Consider the following 18,816-nt stretch of genomic DNA (forward strand, 5'->3'; position numbering starts at 1 on the left):
GCATCCACACCTGTTGTATTTTCTACCACATTCCCTTTTTCAAAACACTGCGATGTAAGTAGCAGAACATAAACCATTTTATGTTTCTGGTCTGCAGATACCCCTCTGGAGCCATGACATCCACGGGGACTCTTCATTGCCCCCATACTCTCCAACCAGCTGCAAAGGCCTCCCTTCCTACCTCTTACTCACATTCACGGTCACTCAGGCAGTGCCAGACCCGGGCCCGGAGCTGGGGACCCAGATGAATCTGTGATGTCAGGGCCTGAGCTCCAGTCGCCAGAGCTTCAGGGGGGTGCACGGGTGCTCCAGCCCCATCTCCACTCCCATTTCCAGTGCTGCTGCTCCTGTGGGGGAGGTGGGTGGGGACTGGGGTCGGTGGGCCGAGGGCAGGCAGAGTCTTGCCCTCCATGGAAAACATCAGAGGGGTCAGGGTAAAGGGTGTCCAAGTCCCAGGTCCTGCTGGTCTCAGGCCTCCTGCCAACAGGGCAAGAGCCAAACGTCAGCGCCCCTGTGGGTGTGTGTGTGTGGGGGGGATGCTGATCCCCCATCCCCAGCAGGGCCCTTCCTGCCTGACCCCCAGGCCCACCTCTGGCAGAGGCTTAAGGACGAATGTGGGTGTTGCAGCCAGTCTCCAAGATGGCCCATGATCTGGGCCTCTTGGTTTTCACATCTTTGTGTGGTCTCCTCCTGTGTCAAATCAGCGGGTGAGGAGGGTGGTGATGGTGGGTGGATTCTGAGCCTTGGGGAGAAAACACTGGCCTTGGCCCTTGAATCCTGTGCTCTGAGGGAAGCCAGGCACCATACTGGGAGGACGCTGGGGCAGTCCTATGGGGAGACGCGTGGAGAGGACCGGCGGCCTCCTGCCAACCCAGCCGTGAGAATGAACCGCTGTGGAAGGGATCCTCATCCCAGCCAGACCTTCAGACTGCAGCCTCGCGAGGGGCTGAGCCAGAACAGCCCAAACGCTCCCAAATTCCCCCCCACAGAAGCCGTGGCACATAAACCATTCCAGCCATTAAGTTTGGGGCAACTTACTCTGCAGCACCTGGTAACAGATACCCCCCCCTCGCTCTAGGGCTGGTTCCTCTCCGATTCTGGTGTTGGGCTGGAAGGCTTTCCTGCTTCCCCCCAGCCCCTGGCCTGTGCTCCCCAGACCGCAGTATGGAGAACGGGGAGATGAGTGGTGGCCCTGGGTCCGAATAAAGTCAGATAGCTGTCAGCCGAGATCACTGTTTTCTCCATTTTAATTAACACTTTACAAAGTACAAAATATACTGTCTTTTTTGGGGAACATAGGTATGTTTTTCTCTCCGTCATACAGTACATGAATCTCGAGGGTTCTTTTTTCTTCAACAAAGTGAGCGTGAGGGGCCTTGGTGTAGGGCTGCCCACTTCTCCCCTCCCCCAGGGCCGGGCCCAGGTCCAGATGCCAGTGAGGGCTCGGTTCCCCAAGATGAGGCCTGGGCAGGCGGAGGCCCCTCAGAGCCCGTGCACCCAGCATCCCCTCACCCCCATGTCAGGAGAACGGAAATGGTTTTGGCAGAGTAAGACGAGGGCTTGTCGACGGCCCCCACCCCAGTTTTGGAGCCGACCCTGCTCAGTTCTGCCCGGACCATTTTCTGAATATAAATAGGTAAACCAAGGCAATGGACAGAAAACGCAATGAGCTTGGTCTCTGAATTTGGCCTGCTTTTCACCTTTCTGCTCCCCTGAGCCCTGGTCTCCAGCGTCCTGGATGCCCTTCCCGAAGGAGCCCAGCAGTGAGGGCCTGGCACCCACCACTCTCCCTGGGAGACCTCAGGACTCGATGCTTCGGAGGCGGCGGCTTGGCAGGCCCAGGCTCTCAGGCCGGCTGTGCGGACAGAGTCCTGCAGGGGACACTCTGCTCCGACCACAGGGCAGTGCTAACAAAACCAAGAGGCCTGGGCAGCCCTTCCAGGTCTGCTTCCACCCCCTCCACACGTGGCCACAGGTGAGAATGCTCCCAAGGCCGCAAAACACGGAGTGAGGCAGTCCCTTAGCTCAGATTTGGACTCTGCACACATGTGCTCTCACACACACTAATGTGTCTGACAGCACACACACATCATGTGTAAGTGCAAATATGTGTGGCCGTGCACAGACCAGTGTCCTGACTCTCACAGCCTCCCATCCCCTCGAACCGAGAGCCACACACTCCCTCACCGCCAGGCTGCCCACGGGTGCCACGGGCCAGGCCAGCCCTGGTGCCAAGAGCCCCAAGGACAAGCAGCGACCTTAGCCAGCAGCCCCCGTCTTCACCTTCCCAATTCAGCAGGCTTCACAGGAGTGTGCGAATGTAAAGGCCGAAGGCCACAGCCCACCCTTCTTCCCTCCACAAGCTATGCAAACGGTATGACAGACAAGGGTGTCCTTTGGCTGCCTCTAAGTTGAAAATAAAAAACAAAACTAACCAAACCTGGGATAAGCTGAGATCCAGCTATACCAGGGCTCAACTCTCCTGGCGACAACCCTGGGCCACTCCTCCCAAGCCGGCCTTCCGCTGGCGTCTGGGTTGGCTCCGCTCCCGGGCGGCCTCTGGACGGAGGGCTCCTGCCTGAGCCTGCTGTAGGCCTCGCCCCTTCCTTAGCACGGCAGCTGGGATGCCTGAACAGCCAGTCTTCCCATCCTCCTCAACCTGACCACCAACTCCATCGCCCCCCAGCCCTGACTTACAGCGGCACAGATACACTGGGGGTGTTTTCTTCCCACACCCACCCAGTGTTCACTCAGGAAGTGGCCTCAACAACTTCTCAGGCTGGCGTGCTCTGCTGTCAACTGGGAGATAGAGTCCCAACGTCCCCTCTCTTAGCGGGGGCTGTGAAGGGCCCTCGTCCCACATCCGGACCCAGAGGCTCAGAAAGGTGGCCCAGGTGGCTGTGGGGAAATGTGACCAGGAGGGACCGGTGGTGGGTAGGCAGGCTTATTACCGATTATCAGGCAAATGGTACCCTTGGCTTGACACCGGCCTGGCCCCTCCCAGGTCTGACTTCCATGGCATTCTGTCATCTCAGAGGGTGAAGCCCCATCAGACTACACTGGTCCCCGAGGCCGTGCTGCCTGCTGGGGGAGCCTGGGGCCTGGAGAGGGTGCGAGGGGGAGAATGCTGGTGCTGGGGGGCTCTCGACCCCTTGAATCTTGGGGAGGGGAGGTCTGCATGCCTCTCCAGCTTGGGTGTGTACCCTGAGCTGAGGGCAGTGGCCTGGGTGGCACCTCTTGCAGGGCTCTGGAGATGCCAGGGGAGGAAGGAGGTGCAGAGCTGGCACTGCCCGATTTTGCTGGGTCAGGACTAGGGATTGGGGGGCAGGAGTTTCCCAGGAACCAGGGGAGCCGGGCTGAGGATGGAGCAGAGGCAGGCTTTCACAACTGTGGACGAGGGAGAAGGGGCGGTCATGTGCCCCTCCCTCCCTCTCCTCACTGTAGTGTATGGTGGGGGTGGGGTGGGCAAGGGGTGAGGGTGCCATTTAGACAGTTTGAGCTTTTCTTTCCAGGGAGTGGCACCGCAGCAAAGACACAGGGCCTGCCTGCTCCCCCCGAAGGCAGCTTTGCCCAGGAGCCCAGCTTCCCTCCCCTGCTGCATGCCCACCAGCCAGAGCCAAGAAACCCTTGGGGCCACCCCTATGGCAGGTCTGGGCACATGCTCCCTCACAGGAGAGCCTAGGAGGGGGTGAGCAGCTGGCCACTGGGGAAAAAATGCTCACTCCCACATCCCAGTGCCGTGGAAACCAGACCACAGATCCTGCTCATCACAGGCACGCACAGACCCGAGGGCTCGCCTGCCCGGCCTCCGTGGCCTCTTCACACAGCAGGACCGGGACTGGGAAATAAAGGGCGGGTTTCCGGGTGGAAGGCGCCCCATCCCCGCCCTGACACACATCCAGGGCACACACAGGGCCAGCCCCGGAGGAGACCTGGGAAAGAACCCGAGGCTTCTAAGCTGCAGGTGAGATCAACCAGGTGAGCTGTCAGCATGAACGGAGCCCTGCGAGGGGGTCAGGCCTGGGTGGAGACTCAGGGTGACCACCCAGCAGGCGGGGAGAACTGAGAAGGGGGATGTTCTATTTAACGCCTCCTCTCTGGGCTCTACCATCTTGAAATACAAGGATGTCAAGGGTGGTGGCCATGGAGATGGGAGTTCAGGAAGGGGTCGAACCCAGCTTTCAAGAAAGAAGGGGGAGAAACCCTCGATGCCCCCTCTGGGGCTCAGCCCCTGGGCTGCTGGTTTTGTTTTTCTGTCAAGTCAGGGCTGAGGCAGCAGCCGGCTTCTCGCAAAGTCGTATTGCCTATATACTTGAATTAAAAATACACGGTGGCTCAAACGTGCCTGTGTGCACAGCGGACGGAGGCCCTCACGCGCGCGCACACACACACACATACACACACGCACATACACAGTGGGGTCTGCGTCCACGTACTGCACACACACACGTGCGTGCCCACAGTATATATTAACATATATATTGCTCAAGTATATATGCTATGTACAGTATATATCTATATCAACATAAAACACAGGTATTTATACGTGTGTACAATAGATATGCCCTAGGGGCCTGGGGAGCACGCATTTCTGGGGTCACGGGGCCTACACACTTGCTCGGGAAGGAGGAAAGGTCAAGTGACGTGATTAGGGGGACGGACAGGAAGGGGCCAGGAGAGGTGCGCCTCCGAAAACCAAGGCCTTCCAATGACAGAAAGGGGACTCGGGGCTTCAAGTGCCGCCCTAGCCACTTGGCCACCCCCATTTTGGAACCGGCAAGCAATTTACACGTTTTGGTTGTTATGGAGTTTTGTGCAAAATGAATTAACTTAAGAAAAAAAGGTGGGTTCCTACTCAGTGCATGAGCCCCTGAGATCTGCCAGGATCCAGCTGCACAGCTACTGCACTGGGGCCTCCAGGGCACGAAGGGTCCCACAGAGCTCAGAGAAAGGGGTGGGGCTCACGCAGCCCCTCACCAGACCCAGAGACCGGCCCCCCTCCTCCGAGCTCCTCAGGGACAGTGCGAGTCAGCTGATGCCCGAGGAGGAGCACCAGCAGGGCAGGGGCCACGGCGGGCCCTTCGCACGCAGAAAGCACCCCCAGGAGAGAGGAGGCCGGGGCTCACCCCATTCTGCCTGGGAAGCCTCCAGGGGACACACCTGCCTCAGCTGCCTGCCACCTGGCTGTCACCCCCCTGTGGCCCTCGGGTCCCGACACTCACAACCACAGCTGCCTGGGTACCTGTCATTGGGCCCAGCGGGGCAGCCCTGCGTGGCGCCCGGGGCCCGTCTAGTAACAGACCTCTGCTCCCAGGGTCCTGCTCAGGGAGGGCCAGGGCCCAGCGCTCATGCCTGTCCCTGGAGCCACGGGGCACCAGCTAAGTGACACTGGGCCTCTGGTCCCCAGGCAACTCAGCAGGCCCTGTCTCTAGAAAAGGCGGCCAGCCTCAGCCTGGGCACAAATACATTAAATACGAAACTAAAACAAAGTACGGTTTTCTCTATTAAGGCTCAGTTAAGCTGCCTCCCAGATCAAGTACTCATGAGTGCCAGTCCCAGGACCGAGGGGCGGCAGGCAGGTGAGTTGGGCAGAGGCCTTCTATGTCCCCCAAAGCAAGGCAAGGGAGACAGGATGACAAGGGAGCCTGTGCTGGTCTAGTCAACTGCTGGGGAGGAGGGGGTGACCTAAGAAACCCCAGGCCCAGAATGCTGGGAAGCCGAGGCTCCACCTCCTGAGTAGGGTCCAGGGAAAGTGGAGGGTCCAGGAGCTCACGCCCTAGGCTGTGGGTCTGCCAGGCACCGCCTCCCAGGAGTGAGTGCTTGTGGTGGTGGTGGGGGGGTCTGGACAGGGTACCCTTGGCAGTCTTGCTGGGAGTCAGGGCACAAGCCCTGATTGGCAGGTGAGGTTCTGGGTGGCGCGGGTCTTCCCCAGCTCGGCACCTCCCCCTTCCCCCCAGCTCTGCCGGAGCCTCACCAGCATGTGTCGCGAGGGCCGCCCACTGGCCTCCACTCCGGGAACCAGCCCTGAGCTGATGGAACCAGAGACCAGCAACCACAGTATCCAGCTTGCCCCCTCACCGGGGCCTCCCCGGGCTCCATGAACTCAGTCCTGCTCAGCCTGCTCCCCAAGGTAACATGCGAATTGGTACCCCAGTGTCTTGTAGGAGGTGCCAGCTTATGTCAGTGTCTGCCCCTGGCTGTGGGCGAGGCCGGGTGAGGAGGCGGGTCAGCTCCTCAGCTCTCTGGGCCTCAGACATCATTTTCTGGAGTGGGGGTGGGGGAGCGCGGGGGGTTCTCTGGAGGCTCTGAGAAGGGAGGACATGGGGAGGCCCTGGCCTGGGCCCCAGGCCTGGCGAAGTCAGTAACTGGGGGTGCCTCTGAGGCCCCTTCTTCGGGGGACCTGGGGCCGATTTTCCAGTCTGTTGAGAAATACTGCAAGAAGAATCTTCGGGCAGGGCGGACGGAGGAGTGAGACCCTTCTAATGCTTCTCTGCTTGGCTGACCTTCAGGGCGCTGATGACGCCGTTAATGTTTTCTTCTGGTACCTGAAAGGGCAGGAGGCAGCCAATACGTGAGCCCCTGGAGCCAGCTCCCCTGCCCCGGGCCAGTGCAGGACACTCACCAGTGCGTGGTCGAACTTGAAAGTACTGATGTAGTAGGCGGGGATGTCCGCAGCGGCCAAGGGCTCGGAGATCTGGGCCACGATGCCACACTCGTCTGGGGACAGAGGGGGGACTGGCTCAGCCTCCACGTGGTGGCATCATCACCCGGGGTGCCAGCCAGTGCTCCCTCTGCCCTCTCCCTCCCTCTGCCAGCAGTGCCTGCCCCACACCCACCATCTGCCCGGGGAATTCCCCCCACACCCGAAGGCCTAGTGCAAAGGCCCCTTCACCAGGAGCCTTCTCGATGCCCCCGCCAGCAATGAGCTCTCCACTCAGTTCTGACTGGCCACCCTCTGCCTGTTCCATGCTCTGTAGCCACAACGCATCTTCCCTGCCAGCCCTTCGAGGTCTCTAAGGCGGGCCTGGAGGCAGTGTGGGCTCGAACACATGGGTCAGGCCCCCTTTCTAGTCCGGTAACTGTGGCCAAGTCACTTTCTCTCTGAGCCCGTGTCCTCAGTGGAGCCCCACTGGCAGTGTCAGGCATTTGGTGGGGCTGGGATGTGACTTCCTACTCCCTCTAGCACCTGAAGTGGGAGTCTGTTCTGCTTTTCTCGTCTACCCCAAACCTTATCTGATAAAGCAACCTTGGGGTTGCCTGGGGCTGGTCTTATCCTCATTGGCAGCTTCCTCCCTGATTTAAAGGCACCGCTCAAGGCTTCCTCCTACAGGAAGACCTCCAGGATCTGAGGACTGCCCCACTCCGACACAATCCTGTGTGTTTCCTAAAAGCTACTGTTATGATTTTGGTGATGATGCATTTCCCCAACACTGTCCCCACAAATGTGGGCAAGGTGCTGGGTGGAGCCCAGGTCTGGTCGCCAGTTCCCATGGGATTCTGAGGCCAAAGCCTAGGACAGTGATGGCGAACCTATGACACGCGAACTCATTTTTTTTGGTTGATTTTTCTTTGTTAAATGGCATTTAAATATATAAAATAAATATCAAAAATATAAGTCTTTTACTACGGTTGCAAATATAAAAAAATTTCTATATGTGACACGGCACCAGAGTTAAAGTTTTTCAAAATGCTGACACGCCGAGCTCAAAAGGTTTGCCATCACTGGCCTAGGAATTACCCCGGGTTCCACCTCCATTGTCACTAAACCCAGCATCTGATCTGACGCTCCCCTCCCTGGCCCTGGTACTGCTCGTTGGCCCACCCGCGCAGCAACCCTGTAGGTCTCTCAAGTTCCTGCTTCCCCTTGGTCTGCCGGGCTCCTGGCTGGCCCCCAAGTCCCTTTGGTGGCTGTGCAGGCCTCCAACCGACACTCCTGGGGACTGTGTGCTACATGGCGGAGACTGGCTGTGTCCTGGACACCTTCTCTTCCTATAAAAGGAGGAGGGGAGGAGACCAGGGTCTAGAATAGTGCACTTTAAATTGCAGGCTGTGGCCCACTTGTGACATTAGTTTAGAAGGCTGGTGACCAGGAAAGGTCAAACGGCTAGGTGAGTGTGGTGTGTGAGACTGTAGTTTGAGTTGTTTGGGTATGTGTGCGTGCTGGGCTATGATGTAAAATATATTTATTCTAACCACGGCCAAACACATGCAGAACCGCTGGTCTAGCCCCTGTCACAGTCTAAGTTATTTTTCCTGCAGGACTCTTTGTAGCTATAAGCATGGCTCTCAACCCGCTACGTCCTGGGAAGGCAGCTGCTGCCTGCTCGGCTCCCGCTGGAGTCCTACAACCTCCCTTCCCCGTCGCTATCCACGAGGCCGAGCAAACAACTCCCCTACAGCAATGGGCAGAGGTCTGCCAACGGAGAGACGGTTGTTTCATCTACTATCCCACTCATCTACTATCCCTTATTGCTCCCCCATTGGCCTCTTGATGTGAGCAGAGTTAGGGGCACTGTCCGTCCATCTGCGAGCTCATGAGAAAGGTGAGGCAGGTGGCAGAACCTGGCTTCCTCAGGGACCCCCTCACCCAGGTCCAAATGCCCTGCCAGCTCTGTGTCCTGTCCCAAAGGAGAGCCCTCAGGCTGCCCCGCTGCCCCTGGAGCAGTGTGAGTGTTATCGGGAGCACTCTGCACCCCGTCTATGAGATCAGGGTCACCACACCACTGGGCTTGCCGAGGACCTCCCTGCAAACAGCCGCTCTGATTTACCAAGAGCCGCTTCTGGGCGCCAGCTCTGGGTCTCACAGTCTAGCCCAGTGGTTGGCAAACTGTGGCTTGGCAAACCACGGCTCGCGAGCCACATGCGGCTCTTTGGCCCCTTGAGTGTGGCTCTTCCACAAAACACCGACCTCTGCGCATGGGCCACGAAGTTTCAATCGCACTGTACGTGTGCGCCCGCACGTGGTATTTTAGAAGAGCCACACTCAAGGGGCCAAAGAGCCGCATGTGGCTCGCGAGCCGTGGTTTGCCGACCACAGGTCTAACCCCAGGAAATCATTTCTATCACGACCGAGCTCTAGTCCCAGGCACACTGCAGTCGCTCCCGGCGGGGCGCAGCCTGCACCCGGTGCTGAAAGGGTGCGGGCCGCGAGGGTCCGAGGCCCCGCGGAAAACGCTTATGGGGAAACACCAGACACTGCGTGGGGGACGTGGAGGCGCTGCGAGGCTGCGTGTGGGGAATCACGGCGTCTCTCCCGCGGAGCAGGTCGCTGGGTTCTGCAGGAGGACGTCTCCTTCCCAGGACAGAAAGGGGTAAGTGCTGGGACGACCATTCAAGAGATGACCCGTGAATACTTTCCTCCAGAGGCCTTTCCCTCCCTCCCGCACTGGTCAGGGGGACCTCAGGCTCCCCAAGCTTCCGTCTCCCCATCTGTACCCCAGGGCACAGACAGGCTGTGACTCCGGGTGACGTGAGTGCCCCAGCACTTGGAGGCACTCGGCAAGGCCCCCCCCCGCTGAACCCCACAGGGCTCACCGAATCCCAGGGGCTGGCCTCCGATCCGCACCATCTTCCAGAGCTCTCCAGATGCGCTCGTGAACAGCAAGTTACTAGGAAACCTTCAAGGAGCGAGGAAAACCCCAGAGGCTGATGTTCAGCTGCTCCCTGGCCAGGGCTCTACCTGCCACAGGATGGGCCCCAGGACCCTGCCGAGCCCTCCACCCACTCTCTCTGCACCCCACTTGCCTGGGGGTGGGGGACAGGAAGGCAAGGGTGGGATTGGCTGTGCAACAACTGCCCCTCCCCAGCTCCACAGAGGGAACTGAGGGGCAAATGGTACTCAAATGACCCAGGGCCCTCGTCTCTGAGTTGCCTGTCATCTTGGGGACAGGGCCCGCCCACCTGCAATGAAGGTTGTGGTGAGGAACTATTAGGGACAGAGTGGGTGATGTGCCCTCCACGGAGCCCAGCCCACCCTGGGTGGCCCGGCTCACCTCTGCTGGGTCTGCACGTCCATCACCAGGGAGATGTAACCCTCGATGAGGGAGAAGGAGAAGAAGCGGATGTGGCCACAGTCGTCACTGGCAGCCATGGGGTCCTTTACGCTGGGGGCGGGGAGTGCTGATGAGGGTGGAGTGGGGGCCCCACTGCACCCCGACCTCTGCCTGTCCTGCGCGGCAGCCTCAGCACGGGGTGCTGGGAAGAGCACTGGCCTGGGAGAGCCCCTTCCCTGCCTTGCTGAGTAACCCCGAGCCAGTGTCCCCGCAGGTCTCTGTGCAACGCACACATCCCACGCATTCGTGGAGGTGAGCAGGCCACGTCCGTGCCGGAGCCCCCGCCGGCCCCCAGGCAGGCTGCACGGCCCCTTCCCGGCAGGTTCTCTGTCCTTGTGCTGGCCCAAATTTCAGGGCACGATCTGTGGTCACTGCCAGCTCGCTGGAACCTGCACCCCCCAACCTGGTGTTGGCCTAAAGGTAAAGCCGACTCTGAGGGAAACGCAAAGCCTGTCGTCCTCGAATGAAAACCCCGTTTGAAGCTCAGGGGCAGTGGGGTTTGTTAGCATCTCCCTGTGCACTGGGCTTCACCAAGGCCCAAGGTTCCCAAAGGAGGCCGGGCCGGCGCTGCTCAGTGGTTGAGCACTGACCTACGAACCAGGAGGTCATGGTTCGATTCCCGCTCAGGGCACATGCTCCTGTTGTGAGCTTCATCCCCAGCCAGGAGTGTGCAGGAGGCAGCCGATCAATGATTCTCTCTAATCTCCCTCTCTCTATCTCCCATCTTCTCTGAAATAAAAAAAAATAAAAAAATAAAGATTCCCAAGGAAGAAAGTCTCCCTTCTTAGACGGGGCTTTGGGTAGAGCCATGTCTCCCACCACCGACCCCGGACAAGTGTCCAGGGCAGGTCTGTGTCTCCTCCCTCAGACTAGCTCCCAGGGCAGGTCTGTCTCCTCTGAGACGGGGGCTTCGTGGCACAGCCATGTCCCTCTTGGCCCCCCCTCCCCCCTGCAGCCCCTCACACCCAAGGAGACCCTACCCGTTGGAGTAGAACATGACGTCCATGAGGAGTGTGGCAACAGCAGGCAGCGTGTCGGGGTCCAGGCTGGTGACACAGAAGCTGTTGCTGGGGCTGGACAGTGGGTGGATGACGGGTCTCTGGACTGTGAGTGCAGAGACAAAGGTGCCAAGGCGGTTAGAGGAGCAGCGGGGGCAGGTGGGGGCAGGTGGGGTTTGCTGCCGACGCTCTGGGAGGCCTGGCTCCAGGCCCTGTGAGCCCTGGCCTGTCATTTCTTCAGCCTCCACCACCACCTACAGCTCTTCTGCTAGTCCAGGCTCACCCAGGCCCGGGGCCCTTGCACATGGCCTATCTCCTGCCTGAAATGCCCTTCCCAACCTTCACCACCTGGCTGAGCTCCTACTGACCAGGACGGCTGAACCGTGTTCTGCCTGGAGCTCAACTGATGCTCTGAGAATGGGCTGTTCTGGGGCAGCACCTGGTAATTTTTTTTTAAAAATTGAATTTATTAGAGTGACATTGATTAACAAAATTATATAGGTTTTAGGAATACAACTCTATAATACATCATCTGTATAGCGCATCATGCATTCACCACCCAAAGCCAAGTCTCCTGTCACCATTTATTCCCTTTTGACCTTCTTCTACCTCCCTCCACCCCCTGGCCCCCTGGCAATCACTGTCCTGTTGTCTAGGTCTGTTTTTTTCTTAATCCCTTCACCTTTTCCACCCCAACCCTCCTCCCCTCTGACGCACCCATCTTGGGCTTCACGAAGCCATTGGTGATGCCAAGGTTCTCGGCGGCCACCGTCTCACCATTGACGACCCGCAGAATAGTGAACTCTGATGACAAGGTGTGGGTGACAAAGGGCAGGTCCCGCTCACGCACCTGGGACAGGGAGTTGAGGACATGAGTCTCTGGTAGTTCCTGGATCGAGTGGGCCTGGGGGGAGCGAACCCCCTTCCCCTCCCCCGGAGATGCTGCCCCAGAACCAGCTTCCCCGGTCCTTGCCTCCTGCCGCCCTGGTCGGGGGTGGGAGCCTGGGACCAGGCACACCTCTCCAGGGCAGCAGGAAGGATGCAGAGGGGAGAAGACACGACACTGAGGGCCGGGAGGTGCAAGCCGGTCCCCCAACCCCACCCTCTTGAATGTTGTGCCCAGGCCTGTCCCTGCCCCTCCCCAGGCCCATGCTCTTGAGGGTGGCCATGGCCCATGGGAGGAGAAAGAATGACTTGGTGGCCAGGAGCTGCTGCTGGCTCCAGGACCAGACAGACTTGCCATCCCAGGGGGTGGGGGTGGGGAAGAGGGGAGACAGATGACAGATGTCCAGCTGGGACGATACCCCACCCACACGAGCTCCCCAGACCTCACTTCCTGGCTTCCAGGTCAAACCAAGCATGGCCCCCCATAAAAGGCAGGTGGAGGGCGCAGGGGGGCAGAGACCAGCCTGGGTCATGCTAACATTTGACTGACGACCCTAAGGTCTCCCTGGCCTCTCTCTGAGCTGATCAGAGAATGGGGACCACAGAACTCTGCAGACAATGCCTGTGGGGGATGTCCCTGTTGCCCGAGAGCTGCGGTTACCAGGATGAAGTCCGTCTGGTAGGTGGACAGCATGAACACGGAGATGTTCTGGTCGGCCAGTGGGGCGATGACTGACTTGGCGATCTTGGTCACCCCGATGGGCTGGGAGCTGGAAAAGCTGCCACCACCGGACACGACATTGAGGGCCAGCCAGGTGGCATCTGCCACGCTCAGGTGCTCCGAGGAAGGCAGCTCTGGAGGGGACACAGAGGCAGGCCTGTGACTGATGGGCCCCAGGTCCTCAGAGCAGAGCAGGCCACAGAGTAGGAACTGACACGTGGGACCAGCTGTGTGACCTTGGCCAGCCCCACCCTCTGTGCCTGAGTGCCCTCATCTGTCAGAGGCGGATGGGACCGGCCTCAAAGGCTCGGCTGAGGGAGGACCGAGCGGGAAGCCCCCAGAGGACCCTGGATGTGTCAGGCGGCTCAGGCGGGTGGGAACTACAGGGACATGTGGTTTATCTGTGTTGGGCCTCAGTTTCCTCAACCGTCAAAGGATGAGTATTCAGCAGTCAGCAATGATTTTGTTATTTTCAGTCCTCACTACCCTCTGGGTGGCAGGTGCTGCCATCACCACCTACACCAGTGGAATGAGTCCCATGGTTTTCAAACTGGGTTCCCAGGAACCTCCCAGGAGGCTGGGGTTGGAGGGGAGCAGGAAGACAGGATGGGGGCCTGGGTTTCCTCTTTGCTTCAATCAGACCTGCCTGCTGGGCTTCTCTGGAAGAACGCCCAGCTCCAGGAGGGCTCCTGAGGGTGCCACCTCCAGGTGGGCAGTGACGGTCATCCAGTCCCTCCTGAGAGCCAGCGAGCCCTGGGGGTTGGCACTGGCAGGGACAGCGTGGGGGAGGCTCAGAATGAGAGCAAAGAGCAAGTCTCCCTGACCAACTCGTAAAACCTGGGCTCCATACGTTCGGACCGTCCCTTTCCCCCGTCCTGAGAGCCCCCAGAGGAGCCTGCGCCCGGGATGTGGGCACACGTGTCTCCCGGAACACACAGCCACGGAGCTGACCCTACAGGCTGGCACAGGACTCTCCACGTATCACAGGCTCCTGCTCAAACCCACCCCCCAGAAGGACTGTTATTCCCCCTGAGAACACCACAACCAGAGCTCTGAGAGGGCGGTGATTTCATGGTCACTTAGGGAAGGACAGTGCCAGGACCCAAACCCAGGTCTGACAGCCTCATGCCCTGTCCTGGGCGCCGACCGGGAGGAAGGGTCAGGTCCCCAGGAAGAAGAGGGGCCCAGACACTGGTGAGGAGGATGGCGATAACCAGGGAAGGCCGCATGGGCCTCCGGCAGGATGGCTTCCAAGGAGGGAAAATTGCATGAGGCCCCACCAGGCTCCTACCTGCCCAGCTCTGGTCATCATGGCGACCACAGCTCAGCGAGCCCATTGGTCATATCAGCTGAGAAGGGCCAGTCTTTGGCCAGGCTGGCTGGAGAGGCAGGCAGCTTCCCAGAAAAGGGAAAAGGTTTGGGAGGGAGAGCAGGAGAAAACGTTTTAAAAGGCGCTGGGTCTCAGGTAGCCATGTCTGGTCTCTCTACCCGTTATCCAAGGGGTCAGAAGAGAGACTTCTCGGCCCCAGGACCAAGAGCAAATATGCTCCCAGAACCGGGGGACCAGCTCGGATCTGAAATGCGAATAATCTCGCTCTGGCTCTCAGTCCTGGACAGAAGCCCTGAGGTTCCTCAATGGCAGGCCCGTGGTCACCCACGGAGGCTTCCCGAAGGGGAAGCTTGTCAGAGTGGCTGGAAACCACAGCACTTACTGCTTCCGGCCCCGTGGACATCCAACGCTGCCCTGGCATTCTCGGGGAGAGGGAAGGCTGAGTGGGCCCCCTCCCCACCCTGGCCAAACCTCAGGGCGCCCAAGTGCTGCTTTGGGGCTGTGGGGACGAGCTGCCAGGAGGCGGCACACTGGCTCTTCCCTAGAGGAAAAGTGGACCCATTCTAAGACGGAAATGGATTATCTGTCACTGCCCATCGTCCCAGACCCTAAATATAGCTTCTCAGAGCTGAGGACGCTCCCTGGTAGAGGAGGTAACAGGTCTCCCCATCCCCCCCCTCCCCACCGCCGGGTCACAAAGTTGGGCGACTCTGTTGCTGGGTGGGCTCCCTCTTCCCCAGGAGTCCCCCGTTTTGGCCGAAGGACCTGCAGGTCCCTGCACTATGTGGCCGTGTCCTCCACACAGCCTGTCTCTCAGGCTCCGCCTGCCCCGCCTGCAGCAGGGTTGAGTCCTGGCGCGGGGCAGGCGGGTTGAGTCCTGGCTGTGCGACCTTGGGCCCCGGGCCTTTGTTTTTAAATGTGGGATGATGAAATCAGGAGCGGCTGGAGAAGGCGCTGGGAGGATTAAATGAGATAATCCGCCTGGAGCGCTCAGCTGAGTGCCTGGCACCCATCTGAGTGCTCATCAAAGGCCAGAGCCTTTCTGGTCACACTGCTGGTGTTCTGCTGGTTCTGGATGGCAGTTGGGTCAAGGGTATCAAGAGTTTAAAAAATGTTCACTTTCACTGTAAAGGAGCACAGCTGGCCCTTGAACAGTACGGGTCTGAACTACGTGGGTCCACTCATGTGCCTTGTAGCCACGAGCATGCCTTACAGCACCGAGTGGGAGGGAGGCGATCCTGTGTTTGGGACGAGGCCATGGAGGCCCCAGGGTCCTGAGCAACTTGCCCAGAATGATCAGCAGCGTGTAGCAGGGCTAGATCCGAACCTGATCTTCTCATCTTAGCCCAGGATGAAGCCAGCAGTTACCTCTCAACATCTTCCTCCTTCTACCTTTTGGCTAGTCACGGTCCAAGGAGCATGTTACAGACACCACAGACACAGGTAAGGGGCCTGTGACGGGTGGGGGCCAGTGAAGGGGTCCTGATTAGCACTGCGCCCTGCTTAACTGCAAACCTAAGATGCTGCCCACGACCCAGAGGTCAGGACAGGGGCTGCCGTGCATATTGTTTTGGGTTCCCATGAGCATCTAGCAATTGCACATAGTAGGTGCTCATTAAACATGTAAAAGATCAAATGACACACATGCACACAGACCCCTCTGGTTTGCCATGCAGACACATAGCATCCATTTGAGCCAAGAGCCTCTGAAATTCCACATGAAACAGGAAGCAGTCTGGTTAATGTCACTGACAACTGTCCCACCCTCCGAGGACAGGCCCCGCATTTGATGCACATGTGAACTGCAGACAGCTGCTGGCTCCTAACAGAGAAAGCTCCGCGCTGACGATATTGCCAGCGAACCACAATCAAGGCACCCTGGCCGAGGGAGGCCCTTGGGTGAGAAGCAATGTTTGCAGAACTGGGAGACGGGGCCCCATCTTTCACACAGCACGGTACAACCGTCACCCCTCCCCGTCCCACGGGGGCAGCCACAGCCCAGACTCCCTTTCCGAAGAAGAGCCTCCTAAGAGAACCACGCCCAGAGCGGAGGCGAGAGGGTGAACTTGGCAGTCTCCACCCCACATCTTCCCCTCTGGGGGCCTTCTCACACTGCCCTGCCACACACTGGCCCATCCCCCGTCTCCCATGCCCCTGACCTTGGTCTGTTGGGATTCACCACAGCATTTCCTGTTTCAAATGGGACCCCGTCACTCAGGGACTGTGGGCACCTTAATGTCAGTTTTCCCTCTTATAAAACGGGTCTTCACCGATTACCCTCAGGCCACCGGAATGATCCCAGGTGGCGACGCATCTCTGCAGCGGTACAGGGGAGTCTTATTGTGTATACTTGCCCCTTTAGCTCTGCAACAGGAGCATGAGAGATTATTTTTTTCTGAGGCAATAACAGCTATCTAAGCAGCCTGCTTTGCTAGCCTGGGAGGGAGAGCCTTACCCAGAAGCCACAGAGCTCCGAGGCTGCTGGGGTCAGAGATGGTGTCTCTCAATTCCAGCTACATCTCCAGGGCCTACAAGATGCTGGCACACCCCAGGTGCTCAGTAAACACAGCCTCCTGCAACCCTGGAGGCTGCTCAGGTAACCAGCCACTCCTCTGCAGGGCATCTCCCCGGTGAGCGAGAAATCCTGCAGACATGGCCTTCCAGGGCCTGCAGAACCGGCTTGCCAGGTCCACGGCCTCCCTCTCTCCTTGCTCATGGTGTCTGCTCATTAGCTGCCTCAAGAGGTAGAGACTTCAGTCTCATCTGGGGAGGAGGATTAGACAGAATATCTATTACCAGAGAACAGATACTCCGGAGCATTAAGATGCCACCCTTCGCAGCAGTTCTGCATGAAAGGCATGATGAGTGCCCGTAAGAAAATGGAAACGCGTTTGGGTTGCCCAAGCACAGTGTCCGCGTATCCGTGGCTCCTGTACTCAGACGGCGTCTGCTGCATAAATGAGTGAGTGGCTACATGGGTGCCTTCGACGACGAGGCAGGGCCTCCTGTGGGGCCTGCCCTCTCCCTGCCCTGGCCACGAGATGCCCCCTCTGAGTCAGGAAAAGACATGATGTCCTTGTAGGGGGAGAGGGGTGTGCGACCATCCCCACACTGGTAGGTGCTCTGGAGCACCTGCGGGTAGGATGACAGAGTCTAGCTGGGAGGTCGCTTCCCCGGGGTGTCAACAGGAGAACTGGAAAACAGCCAACTTCTGACCATATGCCATTTCTCAGACCCCATTTTAGGAATCGACCGGCATAAGGGCAAATGTTACACGTTTAAAGGGTCTATAATGTTATCACTGGAGAAAAATTAAAGTAAGTTTAAACCTAACCTTAGGGGACTGGGAAGGCCGCGTGGCAGCTGTGAGCGGCTGTGATGGCACAGGAAACTTTAAGGTGTAATGTGACGTCAACGTTAAGTGAAAGCACTTCTCCATATGGCATGGTCATAAGGAAAGTAAAAAGAGACAACGAGCCCTAACCGGTTTGGCTCAGTGGATAGAACGTCGGCCTGCGGACTAAAGGGTCCCAGGTTCGATTCTGGTCAAGGGCATGTGCCTCTGTTGCGGGCACATCCCCAGTAAGGAGGTGTGCAGGAGGCAGCTGATCGAGGATTCTCTCTCATTGATGTTTCTAACTCTCTATCCCCCTCCCTTCCTCTCTGTTGAAAAATCAATAAAATATATATATTAAAAAAAAAAAAAAAGGAACAACATGCACAGAAAAAAGCTAGACAGGAAGTACCAAAAAGTTACCAGCTGTCTTTGGGGTGGGACTGTTTCTTAAAAATGTCGGACGTGTTGTGTCCTCTGCACGTTTTGAAGAAAGTGGTTCAGACACCAGCTTTGGGGGAGCCCAGCTCCGTGCTGTGTGGACGCCTGGGCAGTGACATCCCCTTCCTGTTCCCAGCTCCTCATGCACACACCACCTCCCCGGAAACTACTGGGCATCGGGCAGCACGAGGACAAACGTAAGAAACTGTAATAATAAACTTGCAAGATGTGGGGGGAAGGGAGGATGACTGCTGACAGGTAATGGGGCTTCTTTTGGGGGTGATGAAACTGTTCTGGAGTCAGGGTGGTGATGGCTGCACCACCTGGTGAGCTGCCGAGTTTGACCATGGTGAGTTCTATGGCATGTGCATGGTATCTCAATTTAATGCATGGGAAAAAGGCGAAGGGACATCATGAAGGATGGCACTGGGGCTCGCGCCAATGGGGACAAGGACTGAGGACAATTTAAAGCACCTCACTCACAGCAGATGCTCAATGAAATGTGTGGCTGCTTTAGTTCTCGGCTGGGGAGGCACGGTGTCACGGACCCTGTTAGCTCGGGGCCTTCCTGGGCAGGCTCCCGGGCAGAGAGCGAGGAGCCACAGCCAGGAGACTGGGAGAGGAGAAGGCTCTCCACGGGTGTGGGTGGGGGCAGAAATAAGGAGGCGGGCAGCCGGCCTCGATGGCAGGGCACAGTCCTGCCACACCCCCGGCGGGAGCAGCACTCACCCAGGAAGCCCTCCTCATCGACGATGATGGTGTAATCCTCCGGGGTCTCAGTCAGACTGAAGAACTTGCACCTGTGCGGATGGACAGACAGACAGACACGGATGTCACATTAGTTCTGCATTAGTCCTGGCCGGACACTGTGGTGACCCAGCAGATGAATCGGTTTACCCAGAGCTCTGAGTGCAGGCTGCTGGTGACCTCCAGTACGCTATGCCTACCCCCCTCCCCCCTAACTCAGGAGGTCTCAGAGAGGCCTAGAGATGGTGACCGTCCCCTCTGCACCCCCAGTCGGCAAGCCTCTGGGATCCTGTATAGGCTCAGATCCC

At 58.5% G+C, this 18,816-nt stretch overlaps 1 protein-coding gene across 2 annotated transcripts in view; it reads right to left on the bottom strand.

Annotated features, from left to right (window-relative positions):
* Positions 1 to 1,229: 1,229 nt before the first annotated feature.
* CASTOR2 (cytosolic arginine sensor for mTORC1 subunit 2) overlaps positions 1,230 to 18,816 on the bottom strand; it is a 51,091-nt gene continuing 33,504 nt past the window's right edge. Inside the window, exons 2-9 of one of the 2 annotated variants that reach the window (XM_036308972.1) lie at positions 18,491 to 18,561; positions 12,597 to 12,790; positions 11,768 to 11,900; positions 11,033 to 11,156; positions 9,993 to 10,003; positions 9,535 to 9,617; positions 6,623 to 6,717; positions 1,230 to 6,545 (exon numbers count right to left, since the gene is read on the bottom strand). In XM_036308972.1, coding sequence (XP_036164865.1) covers positions 6,506 to 6,545; positions 6,623 to 6,717; positions 9,535 to 9,617; positions 9,993 to 10,003; positions 11,033 to 11,156; positions 11,768 to 11,900; positions 12,597 to 12,790; positions 18,491 to 18,561 — 751 coding nt within the window. In that variant the 3' untranslated portion in view covers positions 1,230 to 6,505. Of the gene's footprint in view, positions 6,546 to 6,622; positions 6,718 to 9,534; positions 9,618 to 9,992; positions 10,104 to 11,032; positions 11,157 to 11,767; positions 11,901 to 12,596; positions 12,791 to 18,490; positions 18,562 to 18,816 lie in introns of both variants that reach the window. The other variant, XM_036308971.1, reaches the window with a different exon arrangement.

Source organism: Myotis myotis, unplaced genomic scaffold (genome assembly GCF_014108235.1).
Source record: "Myotis myotis isolate mMyoMyo1 unplaced genomic scaffold, mMyoMyo1.p scaffold_m19_p_5, whole genome shotgun sequence".
In the NCBI taxonomy this organism is placed as follows: Eukaryota; Metazoa; Chordata; class Mammalia; order Chiroptera; family Vespertilionidae; genus Myotis; species Myotis myotis.